The following is a 19,564-nucleotide window of genomic DNA, read 5'->3' as shown; positions in this document are numbered from 1 at the left end:
AAACAGCAGATTACCCCTGCTCTAGTCATCAGCCTAACACAACACGGCAGATCACCCCTGCTCTAGTCATCAGCCTATGACAACATGGCAGATCACCCCTGAGGCCTGTACTACGAAGCTAGTTTAACAGATCCGCGATAAGTCCCTTTGATCTGGTTTGACTGAACAGGATCAAAGCTATCTAGTTAACTGATACTACGACGCTGGTTTTCTACTAGGTAAGTGGACCTGGGATCTGCCTGTGCACGCGCACGTTTTTCGCTCGTGCACAGGCGCGCGTCCACGCGAAAGAGGTGCGCTAGCCAATCACATTATGAACAGCTGAGTTGATCCACGCCCACACCCATTTCCACACCCATTTCCTCGTTCAATGAAAGCGCAGTGCATGATCAGAGTTTTAGCGGATATTTAATGTATCCGCGATTTAATGTCAGAATGAAAATCCGCGTTGGATAGTCTGCTGAAGGGCTGTCTAAAGCAGCAGCTTGTATTCACATCAGTCATTTGATTTACTTTGATCAGCGATTTCTGTCTGATACAGCTGCATTGATACAGCAGCAACAAATGTAAATGTGTAATCTCAGTCTATACATTTCCACAATCTGTAAGCCTATTTAGACCATAGATTTAGAAACGCATGCTCAATGAATAATGATCTCTATCACTCATGTGTGTGGTTGCACTGATCGAATAATTCATATATAAAATAGCCTAGTATAAAGCCTAATAGCCTACTATAAAAGAGAAAACTGCTGAACTGAATTGAGACGATGCGGGCATAGTTATCATTGATAAAAACTAGCCTATTTTTGCTCATATATTGGCATACAGCCTACAGGACACAGTTCCAGCTGAAAGATGCAAGAATAGCCTGCATATTTAGTATTGGGGCTATCCCATATTTATCCCATATCTATATTATATGTATAGGCTTTTCTGGCATGTAGGAGAATATCACCCTCACTCCATTTGAGGGTCCATTCATGATATGCGCCGCGGTGATTAATAGTGATCATATTTCTCCACGCATCGTTGAGCTGTTAAGACATAAAGTGGTAAGTAGGCTTAATTTAATTATGTAGCCTACAGAGCCACGCATGTTTTGCTTGTTCTATTCTCAGTTGACTGCAATCTATTTTTCATATGGCGATCTTATGAATGGTGAGTGACTCCAGAGAGCCGATTATATGGGTCTTTCATGGATTTTGATCTTATCCTCTGAAGCTAACCTGGTCGCGACCAGGTTAGCTTTGCAGCGTCAGTTGCCATGGTGATTGAAAGTTAACTTGCTTTGTAGTACGGCTAAACCAGGTTTAAACTCAAACTTACTCGGATAAGGCATTAAACTAGCTTCGTAGTACAGGCCTCTGCTCTAGTCATCAGCCTATCACAACACGGCAGATCACCCCTGTTCTAGTCATCAGCCTATCAGAACACTTTTAGCTTGTTGAAGGAACAGATACCCACCAATGATATGGAGGGAAAAATCAGTAGTATGTTTGATTTTCATTAAGAGGAAGTATTGCTGGTATCCATACTGTTGCAAATGAGTATTGTATCCGTTTCAATTTGTCTGTCTTGTACATGATCCTCTTTCCTTACTGGATGTGCTATTCATCCTAGCCTTTTAATAGCAATGGTGTGCAAGATCGATACATCCGTATACAGCTACATTTCAGGTGTCAGCGTGGACAAATTGCCATAACGGCTACTGTCAGGAATCTTGAGTGTGCATATAGGCTTATTATAATCCATGACGACGAGTGAATATGGTGCTTGTGTCTCTAGATCCACAGCTAAAAAATGTCATATGGCAAACCATACACAATCAAATTGACCCAAATAAATCTGCAATACTACATCTGACCTAGAGAGACTGTGAACAGACTCGTCTCCCTGACTTTCTTTATACTGTACTTCAAACAGACTCAGACATGATGATGTCAAATAAAGGGTCTTAATCACTTGATTTAAGAGCAGTCGGTGATGTTATACGAGCAGGATGGGACATCCTGCATCCTTATGGCAAAGTTATGAGTGACGTACTTTCTGGCACTCATCAAACACTGAGCAAACAGAGCCACTCATGTGACACAGCTCACACACCTCCCTGCCTCTGATCCCTTCAACTACCTCTGACACACACTCAGCTATTGTAGTTTCTCCACTGGTCATAAAAAAAAACCCCACATAAAACAATTCACAGCCAAGCCCATCTGTTTGGAGAATGGATTATGTACACATGACAGTTTGCATAATTTTACACAAACAGAGATCATATTACAAAAGACATGAATGAACCATTGCAATGTGTCAATGTAACTCAAGAGGGCGTTTCACACTGACTGCACTAAGAGATTATGTTAGCCTGGGGCTAAGGGAGCAGATTTTCCCCTCCAAAGTTTAACTTTGGGGGCTCCCTTTCCCTTTACACTCCAGACAAGCTAGCGTGACAACATTGGTAGCAATTTAGGTCTTTTAGTTTCATATAAAACCAGGATCTTCACTCTGGCTTTAAAAATGAGCCTCTCAAAGACAGTAATATCGGCATCCTCAAAGAATAGAACTTTTTTTTCTTTCCATGCACACATCCGTGACCCACTCAAAACAGCTCCACGACCCACCAGTTGAGAACAACTGGTTTAGGTCAGAGTTTTCCAAAGTGGGAGGTGGAGCCTCCAAACAGTTTCAGGGAAGGCTCAGTGAATAGAAGTGACAAAATATTGTTAGTTATCAAAAGGAGTGTCTATGGGATCAAATCACATAATCATGACCCAATAGGCATTCAGAAATTGAGGGAAACTAAGAAAGTAAACTAATGGGGGTGGGGGGGGGGGGCTTTTCCAAGCTTTGTCTGAGGGGAGGCCCACAGTCTCAAGAGTTTGAAAACCCCTGGTTCAGGTTATCCTGGGTTAACGTCTGTGCGTGTGTGTGTGTGTGAGAGTGTGAGAAGGGGCTAAATTAGCCCAGGGCTATCTTAGCCCCATTCTTAGCCCAGGGCGATCTTAGCAGTGCAGGGTGAAAAGCCCTAAGGACTCACCTGTGAAGAGGAAGAAGATGAGGACCATAATCATGGTGTAGCCAAAGTAGAGGATGGTGCTGGCTGCTCCTATGATCTGCAGCTTGGAGAAGAAGTAATGGACAGCATAGATAAACAGATAGACTGCCGTAAAGCCGCTGGTCAGGAAAGAGCGCCACCACCAGTGGTAGTCCTGCAGAACAATACAAAAGACAATATGTTAGGATTCAGTGCAGCTCAAGCCTAAACCTAATGTGAAACACAGAAATAAAGAGCATTATCTGCACAAGTAGTACGTAGTATGAATATTTTAGTATGTAGTATTTACAACTAACAATAAATGTATTTACCGTGAATTCCGGACTATAAGGCGCACCGGTCTATAAGCCGCACCTTCAAAGGTGACTATTTTTTTCTTATATAAGCCGCACCGGTCTATAAGCCGCGGGTGTTTTAATGGTATTTTTTGTTTTTTTTACAGTGCACACAGTGTCCGCGGTGTGGTGAAAAGAGGGCAAGAGAGGAAATTAAAACAGAAGTGGATTTATAGTTAGAAAGAGTGCTAAAGAAGAGAGAATTCCGTTTTTTATTTTTTTATTTTAGTTACTCACAGTACTATTGACCAGTCCAACTCAAAAGATATTCGGCAGTTTCACTTTGAGCTCTTGTTCCGCCGCTGGGCACACAGTGTCCGCGGTGTGGTGAAAAGAGGGCAAGAGAGGAAATTAAAACAGAAGTGGATTTATAGTTAGAAAGAGTGCTAAAGATAGTCCGGTCTGGTTATGACGAGTCTCGCTGGGTACAGTACGCCAAAGCGATATCCATTGACTCGATGATGCTGTTGTATGTTGCGCGTTTCTGTTGCACCAACGCGGAGGTCCTGCCGGACGAAAAAGCGCGTACCCTCCCAGGTGAGGGGCTTCTTCCCCGCAGCCTGGAGGATGAGTTGACGGTCGGGCCAGCGGAGTAGGCAGATGAAGATGGCCCTCGGTGGCAGGCCGGGGTCTGGACGTGGCCGAGGCGCCCGGTGTGCCCTGTCCACCTCTGGTGGTTTCTCGCCTTCCTTCAGGTCCAGGATGTAACACAGGATTTTGCCACGAAAGCGTCCATGTCACCAATCTCAGCTCCCTCTTTTACATTGATCAGGCGAATGTTATTTCTTTTACTCCTGCTGATTAAGTCATCAACCTGCGTGTGCAGCGTTTCGATGTTTTTGCATTTTATCCACTTTCGGACTCACTGTGTTGTTTTTGTCCTCCAGTGCGCTGATGCGCTTTTCCGCATTATAAACTCTGTTCACGGTTGCCTTAGTTTCTTTAGTGAGTGGATGGACTTCTGCACGTTTTCAAACTTGTTTTCAAGCTGCTCAAAACCTCTGAGCGATGTCGGACTTAATCGATAGTGTTTCACGGAGTAAAAGTTTAGCCCAAGCCGTGTATCTCCAGCCTCCAGCAGGTGAGTCATTTCCTCATTCATGGCGTGATTGCTTCGTCTTTTTCTTTCTGCTTACCTGTGTTGTGTTATGTTATGTTATGTTGTTAAAAGAGGGCAAGAGAGGAAATTAAAACAAGTGGATTTATAGTTAGAAAGAGTGCTAAAAAAAGAGAGATTTTTTTTTTTTTTTGGAAAAAATCCATAGATAAGCCGCACCGTTATATAAGCCGCAGGGGCCAAAAAAGGCCAAAAAACGGGAAAAAAGCCGCGGCTTATAGTCCGGAATTTACGGTATTTACATTTTGCTTTGTATTTTTATGAGCTAAATGTGTACGACTAAGCTATTATTCTCAGAACATGTTGCTACCTCGGCGCATAAGTGGAAGTAGCAGAGCAGAATTGTGGCCTCGGAGCAGGTGATGAGCAGAATGATGAAAACCAGGAACAGGAACCCGAACATGTAGTACATCTGGTGAGACCTGAAACACAAGCACCTACTTTCAGCTGATGATGATGCAAAACAGCAACTCCTTAAACGGTCAGGAAAGACTGCCCGTGTCTTCCTACCAGATGCTATTGAGGATGAAGAAGAGCTGGATGAATATGCAGCCAAAGGGCAGGATCCCGCCCATGACGATCCCAGGAACGGGCTTGGTAAAGAATGACTGCTCAGGAATCTGACGGGGGATCTGGTTGGTTCGCACTGGTTGCTCTATTGCCTGCAAAAGGACACAGGAGAAAGAGAGATGGAACACTCAAGCACATATAAATCTATCGATGTATACAGAATACCCTCAGTGGTTATCTAATGGGGGTCCGCGGACCCCCAGGGGTCCGTGGCACTTTGCCAGGGGGTCCGCGAAAACTTTTCAAGTTTAAAAAAAAAAAAAGGGGGGGGGGGGGGGGGGGTTTAACACGTTCACTGCCAATGACGTGTTTTTACGTCAAACTAAATCCAACGGTTGACTGCCAATGACGTGTTTTTACGTAAAAAAAAATCGTTTTTTTTTTTTTGACGGTGGGACGTTGATCTAACCCTTTTACGTCTCCTATACCACTATTGGAGGTATTGAATGTGTATAATCTATTTTACCGACCCACTGAGTGGCGACATGTCTCTCCACAGTAGAAAGAGGCGAGCCAAAACTGGAGGGAAAAGCGCGAGGAAGCCGTTCTCATACAGTAAAATGGATGGCGAAAACGCTTTCACTTTCGCGCTGATGCACAGCGGTGGCAACGGTGGGGGGTTCCAAGAATAGACTGGATGCACACTTTGAAACACGCACCATAAATAAGCCCAGAATCGCAAGAGCTTCATCAGAGCTCTCAACCGGACCGCCAAGAAACGAGCAAAACCCATCCAGCGAGCCCCATCCAGACTGCCAGGCAGGAGCCAGGCAGCGGGTCTGTGACAAACGAGTTGCTGCTGCCTGGCTCCTCCGCCAAGGAGGGCGGAGGAGAACGCCCACGGAGGGAGGAGTTGGAAGCAGAGGGGGGTTTCCTGCTGTTATGGAGGAAATTACTGTTCAAAACTATTGTTTAGATGTCTGACGTCTTACTGATGCCAAAAATGAATGGTTAAAGTGACTGTTCTATCGAATTTCACAAAAAGCCGTTTATCTCAGAATAAATTTCCAGACGCTGAAACCATGCTGTATTCAACTGCTAATGCTTACATAACTACTAACTCTACAAACTAACTCTTTTAGACAGAGAAAGCACACATTCTATTAGTTCTTTTGAGATATTGTGTGTTCACAAAATCTTAGCAGAAAAGAATCCTCGGGTCTTGAAAGATGAGCCAGAATCCTCAAAAAAACCCTCTGGCAGAACCTACCTACAGTAAAAAAAAAACGGCTGGCAGTGAATGTGTTAATTAAAAAGAAAATACTTGTTACTTATTCCTTCTCAAACTACTTCCTACATGGTGCTAGTCTATCAAAATATCTTGGCTGTCATTGATTGTGTTGCATAGTGGTTTTCTGGACTGTTGACAAATTGTGATATTGTAAGTCGCTTTGGACAAAACAAAAGCGTCTGCTAAATGCGTAATGTAAATGTAATGTAATAAAAAAAATATATATATATATTTTTTTGCAAGATCTTCATAGTTCAACGAAAATAGTTTATGCTTTCAATCTAAAATGGTTCATGGATTACATTCTAATAACAAACCTATCAAATTAAAAGTCAAGCACGTTACCGTGGAAACAATTAACCTTAGCCCAAAATCACAAATCAGAATGAGGGGGACCCCGGTATATTTTCTATCTTGTAAGGGGTCCTTGGCTGAAAAACATTTGAGAACCTCTGCCCTAACACACCACACACACACAATCTATTTAGTCTGAATGCAGCCCGGCAGTCATAATCAAGCACAGCATTTTAAATCTTGATAACATCACAATCGAGGGAAGGCCAAACTCACAGGTTTCTTGAATCCAAAGTAGGCACCGATGAAGGTGAGGGGCACAGAGATTCCAAACCACAGGGCCAGAATGGCCACTAGGGTGCCGAAGGGGATTGCTGCGGAGGAACCCTCCACCCAGAGAATCAGGTTCATCAGGAAAAAGTCTGCAAACACAATCCTAGGGGAGGCCAATGAAACAGAAAAGCGATGTAGGGGAGAGAAAGGACAGAAATCAGAGGCAAAACAAAGGGACAGATCCATCATGTTTGTCAGTGCAGTACTCCAGTGTAGATGTTGACACTGTAGCAAGTCAATCAAAGCCAAATAAAAGTGGAAATCTACACCTACCCGGGGCACAAGAGGGCAGTCAGCAGGACGTTTGTCTTCCACTTTTCACCTCCAAAAGCTGAGGACGGAAAGAGGTCAGGCGGGTGCGTGAGAATTTGATGTCAAGACGGAACACATGAACTGTAACGCGGTCTGTGTTCGTTGTACGGTCTATAAATGATCTAACGGTCTGGGATGAGGTCGTCAGTCGGCACTTACTTTTGTACAGGCGTGCGGATACATAGCCAGCAGGGGTGCCCAGCAGCACCCAGAGGACCACAGCACACGTCATGAGAGCACCTCTGTTGGCCGGGGACAGGAAACCCAGACAGGCCAGGACTACAGTGCAAGACAAAGTTGTTAGTGCGCTCATTCAGGCATGAAAGCATTACAGCCAAATGTGTAAAAGAAATTCTTCCTAAGACTACTCCTGTACTTGAGCAGCACTGCTTGTCCCTTTTGATGATCTAAAAGGGGCTTGAAAATGTCATGTATGTTTGTAATTATGTTGTCTTGGTTGATAATATAGTTCAATATATTTAGTGTCTGGCCCATCTCGGCCTTGTTGTGAATTTATATATCCCTCTCTCTCTAACAGCCTGGCCTCTAGGGGTGTCTGTTACCATGACGATAGAACAAAACAGAGCAGGAGGGCATTACAAGAAGTAGGATTTGGGAGATAACCAGCTGGGCTTAACTTGAAATCATTTGGATTTTGGTTCCACAACACATAATCAAGGCTCAGAAACTATTTCAGCATTATCCTCCATGGCTCACCTACTCCATGGCATGGCGGTTTGCCTCAAGCTCAACGTAAAAGTTTCACCAACCAATCCCATTTTTGGCTTCACTACGGCACCTGCCACTGAAGTTTGATCCCTTACCCTCAAGTTAAAAACTGATTGGGGGAAGAGTAGAAAGTGGAAATTTGATTTTATCAACTTTCTTTTGTATATCTGTGAATGCATGCAATGAATCAAAGTTGCTGTAATGATTTTGGTTGCACTGACACCACTCCTTGATCAATGTCATGTGCTGTATACTGGGGGGGAATTCAAATTCAATTCCATAGCAGCCAATAAGAATGCTACTACATAATTACGTTTAGTTATTCAATGGCATAGCAGCCAATAAGAAAGCCACACTACATAATTAGGTTTAGTTATGGGAGCCCAGTGTGTAAGACAGTCCTTACAGAGTGTGATGAAGGTCATGATGAAGATCTGGGTGCCCTGTCCCAGGAACACAGACAGCAACATGCCCTTCCTGGGGGGGCGGAACGCATCGCCGTGCACCTGTTTCCACCCAGACTCCTCCTGGGCATCCTCCTGGGGGGGGGGGGGGGGGGGGGAATGATACAGCACCAATCACAATCACGAAAGACGATTTGAGGCACCAGTCATGTTTTAGCTGCAGGGTGCAGGCTAACTGGCTAACAGTAAGCTAGCGGGGTGAGTGGGCGAGCAAGAGTGAGGGAGTTGGCGGTGTGGCTGGCGTGCTGATCGGCGCAGAGCTGGGTGAGCAGTATAAACTGTGTATTTCATGAGCCACATATTGTGATAAAAAATAAATTATGCAGCCCTTCAAGCAAAGAGGAGTTACAGCATTTTGTGTAGATACGCATAGCGGAGCCTGGCGGAGATCTGCAGTCGACTGAGTGCACTTTTCTAGTTTTGATGATCAAACATGACCTGACCTCATTATCAGCACAGGTTTCTGAATCTGAATCTAGTAGTGTATCGGCAATGATATCCATGATTCCCTTCTCAGTAGGAGGATCGAAGCTCTGGAGAGAAGGATAGTAGGAACCTTTCAAGAACTCAGATGGAGAGTTTGGAGACCCAGCAATAGGACGTCTCCTCTCTGAGAGAACTGTACCAATATTGACAGAATAATTATTCAAAGCACATGATATCGGATGCGTCTGTGTATACTCTATTTTTTCATCAACAAACTGGGACGGAAGAGTGGCTGAAGCCTTTTTCATATTTAGGAGCTGATTAATAACTCCCGTGTAGTTTTGATGTTATTTGAGGCCTCATCAAACTTGTTGGTGAAGTATTTTTTCGTTGCAATTCTAATTAAGCGATTTTATTTGTTTCAATACTTCTTAGAATTGGCCATATTAATAGGGGACGGATTTCTGATCAATTTCTTACACAACCTATTCTTAGTGCAGACTTGTGGTGACCTGGAGTAAGCCAGAGTTTTCTGAATGTACAGACTTTCGTTGGTATGCATACAGACCTGTTGAATGCAGAGTTAAAAGAAACTACAGTAGCACTTTGCATCACAGCTTGGTAACAACATGGTAATAGGGTGATAGTGTGATAATAATTAGGTAATATCATGTAATTACCAAAGTAATAAATAGGTAATAGCTGGGGGTCTGCGATCGATATGAGATGTAGTGAAATATTGTAAATGATCAGATATATCAGAGTAAAGGATACCAGACTTCTACACATTACTAAGAGATTTGGTAAATATATGATCAACTAGAGGGCACTCGGTAGAGCGCATACCAACCTTAGCCAACCTTTCTACAAAGTTCAAGTTGGCGTGAAAAGTTAATCAGTTCTAAGTTGGCACATGACCTATTTGTACAAAGTTTTGTGCAAATCCATTCATAACTTTTTGAGATATCCTGCGGAGAAACAGACAAACGGGGTTAGTCTAACTAAACCTAGTAGGTTTAGTTAGACTAAGTCACAGGTAAACCAACCACCAAGCAGTGAACAATCTCACACAATCTGACACCTGCTAGCAGAGAAAAATAAGGTGAAATTGAGAACACCTGTTTGCCAAAGGCTGTAAATATGGTGTGAATAACCGTCCAGCAGGATATTCAATATTTGTTCCTGTGCGGAAAAAATTCTCCACACCACATTTCACTTTGTTGTGTTGTGAATTTGTGACCCATTGTCACCCACCCAAACACCTGATTGCTGCAAATGGTTAAGATCAAAACGGCCTTCAATAAGCTTACATAAAGTAGAGAGGTTTTCCCTGGAGTCGATGGAAGCTTTATCAAGTCTGCCTGTGAAATGTCACAAAATATTCAGAATTCTGTGCATCCTGAAACGTGTGCTAGAGAAAAGTGTACTCTTTCCTGCCTATCATTTCATACCAGTATCCTGTTACTGTTGGGTGAAAACCGTGTAACTCCAATTTGGGGGTTTTCATGTTTTAAATTAATTACTATCAACATTAACGTCTGAATGCTCCTCGGTGGTTTGCAAATTCTTCATCGGGTAAATGAAACCTTTTCAAAACCAATTGGATAATCACAGAAATGCATGCTTTGTCAAGCTAAAATCAAGGCTGTTTTTCATGACATTTTGTAGATACAAGGTTTTCACCTGACAACAGTGAAATAGTAATAGTTCACTTGCATGGCAGCAACAGTACATTGTGCTCTCCAGTATAAATAAAACAAGAAATTATGAGATTCAAATTGTGCCCGTTATATTCAGTTTCTGATTATTATTATTTTCAATTATTTTCATGCTAGTGTTACTAAAGTATGTGCCTGGAATGATCAGTTAGTGAGGGAGAGCTCAACAATATGCCTGGTATTACCTGGTCCACCTGGTTGTATCTGGCGATGTCCTTGTGCAGTGTTCTCAACATGATCATGGCTACCATGCCAGACAGGAAGAGGACAATAACCAAGGAGTTCATGATGCTGGACAAACACACAAAGACATACCATGGCATCAACCAACCAGCAGTAAGAAGCAGAGTCTTTTAGAAAGCCAATGTTTCTATGAAGGACTGTCTCCTCATACCTAAACCACTGGATGTTGGTGTGAGGCATGGATACCAGGATGTAGTCCCACCTAGAGGCCCACTTAATGGCGTTGTTTTCCTGTGAAAGAGAGGACGGCAACTTGTAATTGTTCCGTGTGTCTCATTTTGAGGGCAAGTTCTGATGATGTCATCAAAACGTTTCCATATAAATGTAGTTTCGGAAGCCTACCTCAAAAGTGACTGAGTAGGTGTAAGTTATCGCCACATCATTATCAAACTCCCCGGGGATCTCCATTGGTGGACTGCCTCCATCACAAACTGGGTTTTTCTCATCCGCATGTTTGATACTGTTGTGCAGAGAAAAACACAACGCATGTTAGATTTTGATAGTGAGTTGCCATTCGGCCGCAACATGTCGAAGCAGATTACACCTAATGCAAAGTACACTAAGGTCATATCTGTCTACCAGTCCACTTTTACCTCTTTGGCTCCAGAGTGGCGCCCACCAGCCGAGCCCCTGTCCATCCTTCTGCAGTTCCACTGTGGTAAGTGATCTTGATGTCCACATGGTTGAAGACGTAGAACGTGTTCTTCTTGTTGAACTCGGACTGAAAAATATTCCATTTTCAATTCAAGATACTCTGATCCATCAAGGTACAGTGAGTGGGACAAAACTATTTTATGTCAAAAGTCTTCCCCTCTTCATTCAAAGTATTTCACAACATTCCTCAGTTTTACTAATATCTTATGTATGTCACGACCGCACTGTATGTGCATGGTCTTAGCCGATCATTATAGTTAGTCACTTTATGAATTATTATACATTTTATGAATTTGTTAACTTTACTACTACAAACATTTTCTCATTCTTAGATTCATGAATTCACTTCAATAATTAAAAACCCCATGAAATGGAATCTTTCCTGTCTTGATTTGACATATTTTGATGTATTGTTGAAACAGGATGTTGGGGTGGGAACATAACGCAGTGAGGGATCATTCAAAAGTGGGAGGGACTGAGGGGCCAGATTGTTCAAAAATCTGTGATGGTTTTATTGGTTGGAATTCATATTTACGCCTACTGATGCAGCATGAGGTCGCCATTAAAGATACTCTGATTTCCAGGAAGTAAAACTATAAATACCAAATAGGAGATTATACCAGTCATTTTACAGTGGGCCTCCAAATATAGAGATGGAATGGTATTCATGGTGCTACAGTATTTGGTAAATGGGGGTTGGGGAGGGGTGTAGATTTTTTCTGGGTGCCACAGGGATCATTTCAAGGACTCTGGGTGACTCCAAATATCAGAGTGAGAGCCAGTGCCTTAGATTCAACAAGCCATGAGGCTGCCTGATAACTAATTAGATTGAATTGAATATGTTCAAATTCATGGAGAATACTGCAATCTGTGACTGTGACTCACATTGATCACACAAGCATCTTTAGGTCGGCCATCTGGGGTGACGAGGCAGCCAATAGGGAAGCCCGGGTTGCAGTATTTCTGACTCTCCTCCACATCATAGCACCACGTCACTGGCATGTTGTCAACGATCCTGAAACAACATTTGGTTAAACCTAACAAACTGCTCCATTGATTGATTTTATTTATGGATATAGAAGACAATGAAATCCAAGGGATGACATGTAAACGTGAGACCACTTGTTTCAAACATGGTCCCTAATGTAATAAAAAGACAGTAACACATATAATAGAATCCTCTAAAACAAGCAACAAAAATACAAATATATATTTTTTTACATAAAAACAACAAACATGAAACGTCATTCCTTGTCCTCTTGTCTTCCCTTTAGTCACAATCAATACATCCTAACAACATTTAGGAATAAAAACAATAATAATAATAATAATAACTAGAAGTGCACTCTGAGAGTGCAGACGTCCGCCAAGGCCAATTCTCCACTCTGCTATGATATGCAAATGTTGTGTCGCCCACCCACATTCCCCCAGCCACTCCCGCTACCTAGTGTCCTCTAGAGCAGAGGTTCTCAAATGTTTTTCAGCCAAGGACCCCTTACAACATAGAAAATATACCGGGGACCCCCTCATTCTGATTTGTGATTTTGGGCTAAGCTTAATTAATAACGTGCTTGACTTTTAATTTGATAGGTTTGTTATTAGAATGTAATCCATGAACCATTTTAGATTTAAAGTATAAACTATTTTCGTTGAACTATGAAGATTTTGCAAAAAAAATACATATATATATTTTTTTATTACATTACATTTACATTACGTCATTTAGCAGACACTTTTGTTTTAGCCAAAGCGACTTACAATATCACAATTTGTCAACAGTACAGAAAACCACTATGCAACACAATCAATGACAGCCAAGATATTTTGATAGACTAGCACCATGTAGGAAGTAGTTTGAGAAGGAATAATTAACATGTAGCATTTTATTTATTAAAAAAAAACTTTTCGCGGACTCCCTGGCAACTTTTCGCGGACCCCCATTTGAGAACCACTGCTCTAGAGAGAGAGTGGTGTCAGCGGAGGAGCAAAATGCGTGACTCATTAGCCAATGAACAGCCAGGAAGGGGTCTCTCGCTACTTTTTAATGCTAAAATAAAGCTGATAATGTACAATTTGATTAAAAAAAAAAAACTTTCAAAGTACAACACAAACCATTTTGCTGCAACTCGACAGTACTGCTTAATCCAGGACCTTACTTCCTGGAACTCTTGAGAGTAAAAAACTGGTCCATTGGAGTGAATGGAGATGTCGTGACTCTTCTATATACACCGCTCTGCCCCTACCCACCCCCCAAATCCGACTCTCTCTGACCTTCATATGCCTAGCTACGGCCCCCTTTCCTGACAACACCCCTTCACACCACCCAGATACACCTAGCCACTCCCCCTAACCCCACCTTGGACCCAGACTCTCTCTGACCTTCCTACAGCCCATTTTCCCTAGCCCTACCCCCTTTCCTTACCACGCCCTCTCCCACCACCCAGATACACCTAGTCCCCCCCCACACACACCCACCATTTGAACTCCCCCTAAACGTCCCTCGAATCCCGACTCTTTACGACCTTCCTATCTCTAGTTACAGCCCCTTTTCCATAGCCCTGCCCAATTCCTTGTCCACCCCGGATCGGATCCGCGCCAATATTTAATGGGTTCTTCCTTGGCCAATGCTACATCCTCCCTCCCATCAAGGCCCAGTAGTTTTTTTCATAATCCTGCTAACAAACAAACAGACAAACGACACCGAAAACATAACCTCCTTAGTGGAGGTAATAATAATAATAATAGAATCACAGGACCTGCCTGTCATTGCCTATCTGGTCATCTTACCATAAAGTATGTGTGTGCATGCTACAGATTATTCTCTGCTGCCATCTACCTATCAAACAAGGGAGCAACAATAGAGCTATTTTTTCCCTCACCAGTGGTGTTGGTAGTTCAGCTGCATTCCTCTCTTGAGGAAATCAAGTTTGCTTGCATCCTCCTGAGTGCCCTTCTTGTAGGACTTTGTGCATACTGACTTGCATGTCACCGGTTCATTGAAGTTGAACTGAAAAAGACAGGGAGAGAGAGTCACTCACCTGTCACATATTAACAGAGTACAGAACATGAAAAGGGGGGTACAGTTGATAGGGTTTCTACATGCAACCATTGAAATAAAAATGCTTGACATGAAGTTCATGTAGGCTACGCCCACTACGGTATACTATAGATATCCTGCTAAGGCTCACCTTGTATGGTGAAGTCTCGATTCTTTCACCAAACAACACCTGCCCAAGGTTCTCAGAAGGCCTCTTTTCTTCGGCATCTTTGCAAAAGTCAAACCTTTAACAAATCCAGAATTTGAACTGAGTTGATATTCAGATGGAGTAAAGGTATGCAGAGTAGACACGTTACAAAAAAGGCATTAAAGAAACTACTGTTACTTACACATCATACTCATACGGCAGAACTGATTCCACTGAGTCCAAGCGATTTACAAACAGCTGGATGTTCGTCTGTAAAGAAGCAATAACAATTGGTCCATCAGTCTACTGCTGGTGAACACCTGACTTAATCCTGGCTATATATATATATATATATATATATATATATATATATATATATATATATATATATATAAAATATATATATAAACAACCGAAGCCAATGCTATATGGATTGAGGTAGCTTTAACAGGCCGTTCATCGAGCAGCTAAAGAGGGTAATGAACTGGTATTTCCTGAGGTCAACATTATATGAATAGTAAGTAATAGTAAGTACAGTGACTTGCTAGATCACAAATGGTTTGGTCCATTTACTGTAGCTAACTAGCTACCTTGACTTAACCAGGTAGCAGAGCAGTCGCCAGTCACATGTACTGTACTGCTAGCTAGCTAGTTAATGTTACTGCTAGGTTGGTGGAAGAATATTCAGCTAGTATGTCCTTGACAAAGGCAGTAATTGCAAACAAAAAACATTAACGTTAGCTATCCTATGCATCGGACCATAATGCTAGTGGTCGGGGCCTAAGGCAGAAGGCTGGCTAGCTAGCAAGATGAAGGAGGATGAGAAAAACACAACATGAATATGACAATTCCGTAACGTCAGTGCAGAAAAGCCATAACAGAAGACAGGAAATGTGAGTCACGATAACGTTATCGTACCTGGCAATCTTCTGGCGAGATACCTCCATCGCCTACTTTACAAAAACTCACTGGCGCTAAACCCGGAAGATAGAACGCCGAGCACGAACAGAACGCAAATATTAAGTAAACCGATACAAAACGCGAGTCTATCCGCCTCTTCATTTTATCGCGGTTACAATACTTCAGAGCTTTGTTCTCTAGTAGCGAACTGGATAGTTGCCCTTCCACTGAAAACGTTTGCTAGTTGTACGGGGTTAGCTAGTTAGCTAGCTCCTTCAACTCGAGATACACTACCGCTGTCGCTGTGCTGATCTGGCTGCCTGACTGTCACACAGCTCAACTGAATGGTCAACCAACCAATCTGGTTCAACCACATTAGCTGCGTGAAGCTAGGCGGTAACAACAAAGTTCACATAGGAAGTTGATGATTTTGCTTTAAAAACAAAACGTACATTGTGTCACAGCCATTGGTCACAGCGCTGTGAACAGATCGGGAGTCAGGACATATAAAACATGAAAATGGTATTTTAATTTACTACATTAATTCTTGAATATATATAGGCGTTTGTTTTATTGCCATAACGTTAAAATAAAAATGTTTCGACACGTTCGTCCACGAGGATTTTATTTTGAAAGGTATAACCGGAACTTGTATTTTATTCTGGTCATCTTGATACTGACGTTTATCAGCGCAATCGTCGCACTTTTAATATTGGACGAAACACGCTATACAATAAACACAACACTTGGAATTCAACGACAAAAAAGAATAAATAAGAAGGAAAGAGAAATATGGGGAGGGACCGGGTCGGGGTAAACTTCATAGGCCACTGGAGTGGCGTTGATAGTTTCTCATTTCTACAGTCGGAGTCTTTAGGGATCAGTGTAAAGTGATTGGACTGGAAAAACAGGTATGCCCACCAGGTCAGAATGACACGTCATGTATCAGCAATCAAGCCTAGAAAGTTTTAATTAGTGCTTTGGTGTGATGTCTTTCATTCCGTTTGATTGTTAGGGCACTATCAATTACTGTGGTATGGGAATACACCCAAGCACGTCAACAGAAGAGAATCATGAAGGTTGGCAGGTCTGCATAATGGATAAATACAATGATATCCTCCGTATACTCTGGCTCTCTCAGCTGCCTTCACACATAAAAGTACATCATCACAAGACACCAACAGAAAAGGAAAAGAATGCATTAGGGCTGCACGATATTGGAAAAAAATACAAGAATTTTCACCAAAAGACTTGAATAGATCTTTAAGCATTGTCCCTTCAAGAATGTGGCCTAGTGGGTAACCTGCGTGGTTGATGTAGTAGAAAGTGAGTGTGTTTTTAGCCACAGCCAGAGTGAGTTGCATGATGTTAAGTGAGTAAAGATATTATAGTTAGTGGGAAAATAGTTAATTTGCGGTAACGCTTTAAAACACAGCCCGCAAATAACCATGTAACTACAGGGTAGCAAGACTGTACTTATAGTGTAACTACAGGGTAACAAGACTGTACTTATAGTGTAACTACAGGGTAACAAGACTGTACTGATAGTGTAACTACAGGGTAACAAGACTGTACTTATAGTATAACTACAGGGTAACAAGACTGTACTTATAGTATAACTACAGGGTAACAAGACTGTAGCATACTTATATTTACAGTATAACTACAGGGTAACAAGACTGTACTTATAGTATAACTACAGGGTAACAATACTGTACTTATAGTATAACTACAGGGTAACAAGACTATACTTATAGTATAACTACAGGGTAACAAGACTGTACTTGTACTACAGGGTAACAAGATCTGTACTTATAGTATAACTACAGGGTAACAAGACTGTTCTTATAGTATAACTACAAGGTAACAAGACTGTACTTATAGTGTAACTACAGGGTAACAAGACTGTACTTATAGTGTAACTACAGGGTAACAAGACTGTACTTATAGTATAACTACAGGGTAACAAGACTGCACTTATACTACAGGGTAACAAGATCTGTACTAATAGTATAACTACAGGGTAACAAGACTGTACTTATAGTATAACTACAGTACAGGGTAACAAGACTGTACTTATAGTATAACTACAGGGTAACAAGACTGTACTTATAGTGTAACTACAGGGTAACAAGACTGTACTTATACTTATACTATAAGGACATGCAAAACAGGTTATACTCCCCCTCCCATGGGAGTTGGACCCCCCCCCCCCCCCCCCCCCCCCCCCCCCACGGGTGTAACCCACCCAGTCTGCTCAGCCATGCATCCTGCAGAGCTCTCTCTGAGTCTGGGACACTTTCCCTCAGCCGGCTGGTTATGGGAGGGAACCGTTCACTTTACTTTACTTTACTTTACTTTATTTCATTTGGCAGACGCCTTTATCCAAAGCGACGTACAACAAGTTATTTACAACAACAGAATACAAGTCAGAGACTAGCAAGAATAGAACAATATAAACAGTAAAACAAGGCAGTGACAGGATCAGAACAAGGGTCAGTTCATGAAAGAATACCGAAAAGGTGAGTTTTTAGTCTTTTTCGAAAGATGGATAGAGTTTCGGCCGTCCTGACCGAGGGAGGGAGTTCGTTCCACCATTTCGGTGCCAGGGATGAAAAAAGTCTCGAACGGGATGAGCGATTACCGAGTACATGTAATGGTGGAGGGGCGAGGCGTCCAGCACTAGTAGAGGGGCGGAGGGAGCGGTGTGAGGGCTGGAATCTGACCATAGATTGTAAGTACGGAGGGGCTGTCTGGTGTACTGCTCTATAGGCTAGAATAAGTGTTTTGAATTTAATACGTGAAGAAATGGGACGCCAATGGAGGTCATGGAAGAGGGGGGTGACGTGGGAAAATTTGGGTTGATTGAACACCAGACGAGCTGCAGCATTCTGGATGAGCTGGAGTGGTTGAATAGCAGAGGTAGGTAAGCCAGCTAGAAGGGCATTGCAGTAGTCAAGCTTCGATGTGACAAGTGACTGGACCAGGAGTTGTGTTGTTTCTCTTGTGAGGAATGGACGGATTTTGCGGATGTTATATAGGGAAAATCTACAGGAGCGTGCTGATGCAGAAATGTAGTATAATGGTGTTATCTATTGAAATGAAGAGGTCAGTCAATGGGCAGTCTTTTCCAGGGAGGAAGAGCAACTCGGTCTTGCTTAAATTCAGTTTCAGGTGGTGAGTGGACATCCAGTTACTAATGTCATTGAGACATGCGGAGATGCGAGTCATGATTTGGGTGTCAGATGGGGGGAAAGAAAGGTAGACCTGTGTGTCGTCGGCATAACAGTGGTATGAAAAACCGTGTGATGAGATGATATGGCCGAGAGATCTGATATAAAGCAGGAACAGTCGGGGGCCCAGGACTGAGCCCTGGGGGACACCAGTGATGAGAGTGCAGGGTTTTGAGAGACCTCCTCGCCATAAGTAATAACGAAGTGCAGAACCAGAAATGCCTAAATCAGAGAGAATCAACCCGCCTTCAAAAACCAGCAGTGGCTGTGAACTGGTACAGACTCACTTATGTAGTAGGCGATTCAACGTAATATTTGAGTCTGGGGAGAGACTACATTCACCTGGACATGTGGAAAAAAAACTTGAAAAGGGGGAAGGAAGGGGCGCTAGTCAAGAAGAAGCAAAAAAGAAGAAACCGTTATTTTTCAGATTAAGAGTAAAATACAATATCAAATAAAGGAACATCATAATAGGAAATGTGATCATTGTCAAGTAAAAAAATAAATGGCTACTGTAAAGAAGAGGGAGAAAGTTTGAGGGAGATGCATATAGCCAGCAGGAGGCAAATGCTTTAGATTTCTGTTTAAATGTAACAGTTATTTCCTTAAGGATTGGAAAAATGTAATATATCTTTTGTTTTTACCTTTACCATGGTAAATTTCATTTCATTCCCCTATCCCGTTGGTGGCGCTAATGCACCACTGACAACCGCGATCAAACCAAGAAGAGGGAGCACCCGAAGAAGCAACGAACGAAGCCGA

At 42.4% G+C, this 19,564-nt stretch overlaps 1 protein-coding gene across 2 annotated transcripts in view; it reads right to left on the bottom strand.

The window, feature by feature from the left end:
- Positions 1-15,888, bottom strand: part of tm9sf5 (transmembrane 9 superfamily protein member 5) — a 393,430-nt gene extending 377,542 nt beyond the window's left edge. The window contains exons 1-17 of one of the 2 annotated variants that reach the window (XM_083652025.1): positions 15,588-15,888; positions 14,872-14,939; positions 14,673-14,766; positions 14,364-14,491; positions 12,370-12,499; positions 11,424-11,551; positions 11,173-11,290; positions 10,982-11,061; positions 10,773-10,878; positions 10,180-10,230; positions 8,386-8,518; positions 7,410-7,529; positions 7,212-7,269; positions 6,882-7,041; positions 5,021-5,172; positions 4,821-4,932; positions 3,041-3,212 (exon numbers count right to left, since the gene is read on the bottom strand). In XM_083652025.1, the coding sequence (XP_083508151.1) occupies positions 3,041-3,212; positions 4,821-4,932; positions 5,021-5,172; positions 6,882-7,041; positions 7,212-7,269; positions 7,410-7,529; positions 8,386-8,518; positions 10,180-10,230; positions 10,773-10,878; positions 10,982-11,061; positions 11,173-11,290; positions 11,424-11,551; positions 12,370-12,499; positions 14,364-14,491; positions 14,673-14,766; positions 14,872-14,939; positions 15,588-15,731 (1,954 nt within the window). In that variant the 5' untranslated portion in view covers positions 15,732-15,888. The remainder of the gene's footprint in view (positions 1-3,040; positions 3,213-4,820; positions 4,933-5,020; positions 5,173-6,881; positions 7,042-7,211; positions 7,270-7,409; positions 7,530-8,385; positions 8,519-10,179; positions 10,231-10,772; positions 10,879-10,981; positions 11,062-11,172; positions 11,291-11,423; positions 11,552-12,369; positions 12,500-14,363; positions 14,492-14,672; positions 14,767-14,871; positions 14,940-15,587) is intronic. The other variant, XM_083652026.1, reaches the window with a different exon arrangement.
- Between the last annotated feature and the right edge of the window lie 3,676 nt (positions 15,889-19,564).

The sequence above is a fragment of the Poromitra crassiceps genome (assembly GCF_964638095.1).
Source record: "Poromitra crassiceps genome assembly, chromosome: 15".
NCBI lineage: Eukaryota > Metazoa > Chordata > Actinopteri > Beryciformes > Melamphaidae > Poromitra > Poromitra crassiceps.
This window is presented reverse-complemented; position numbering and strand designations above follow the sequence as displayed.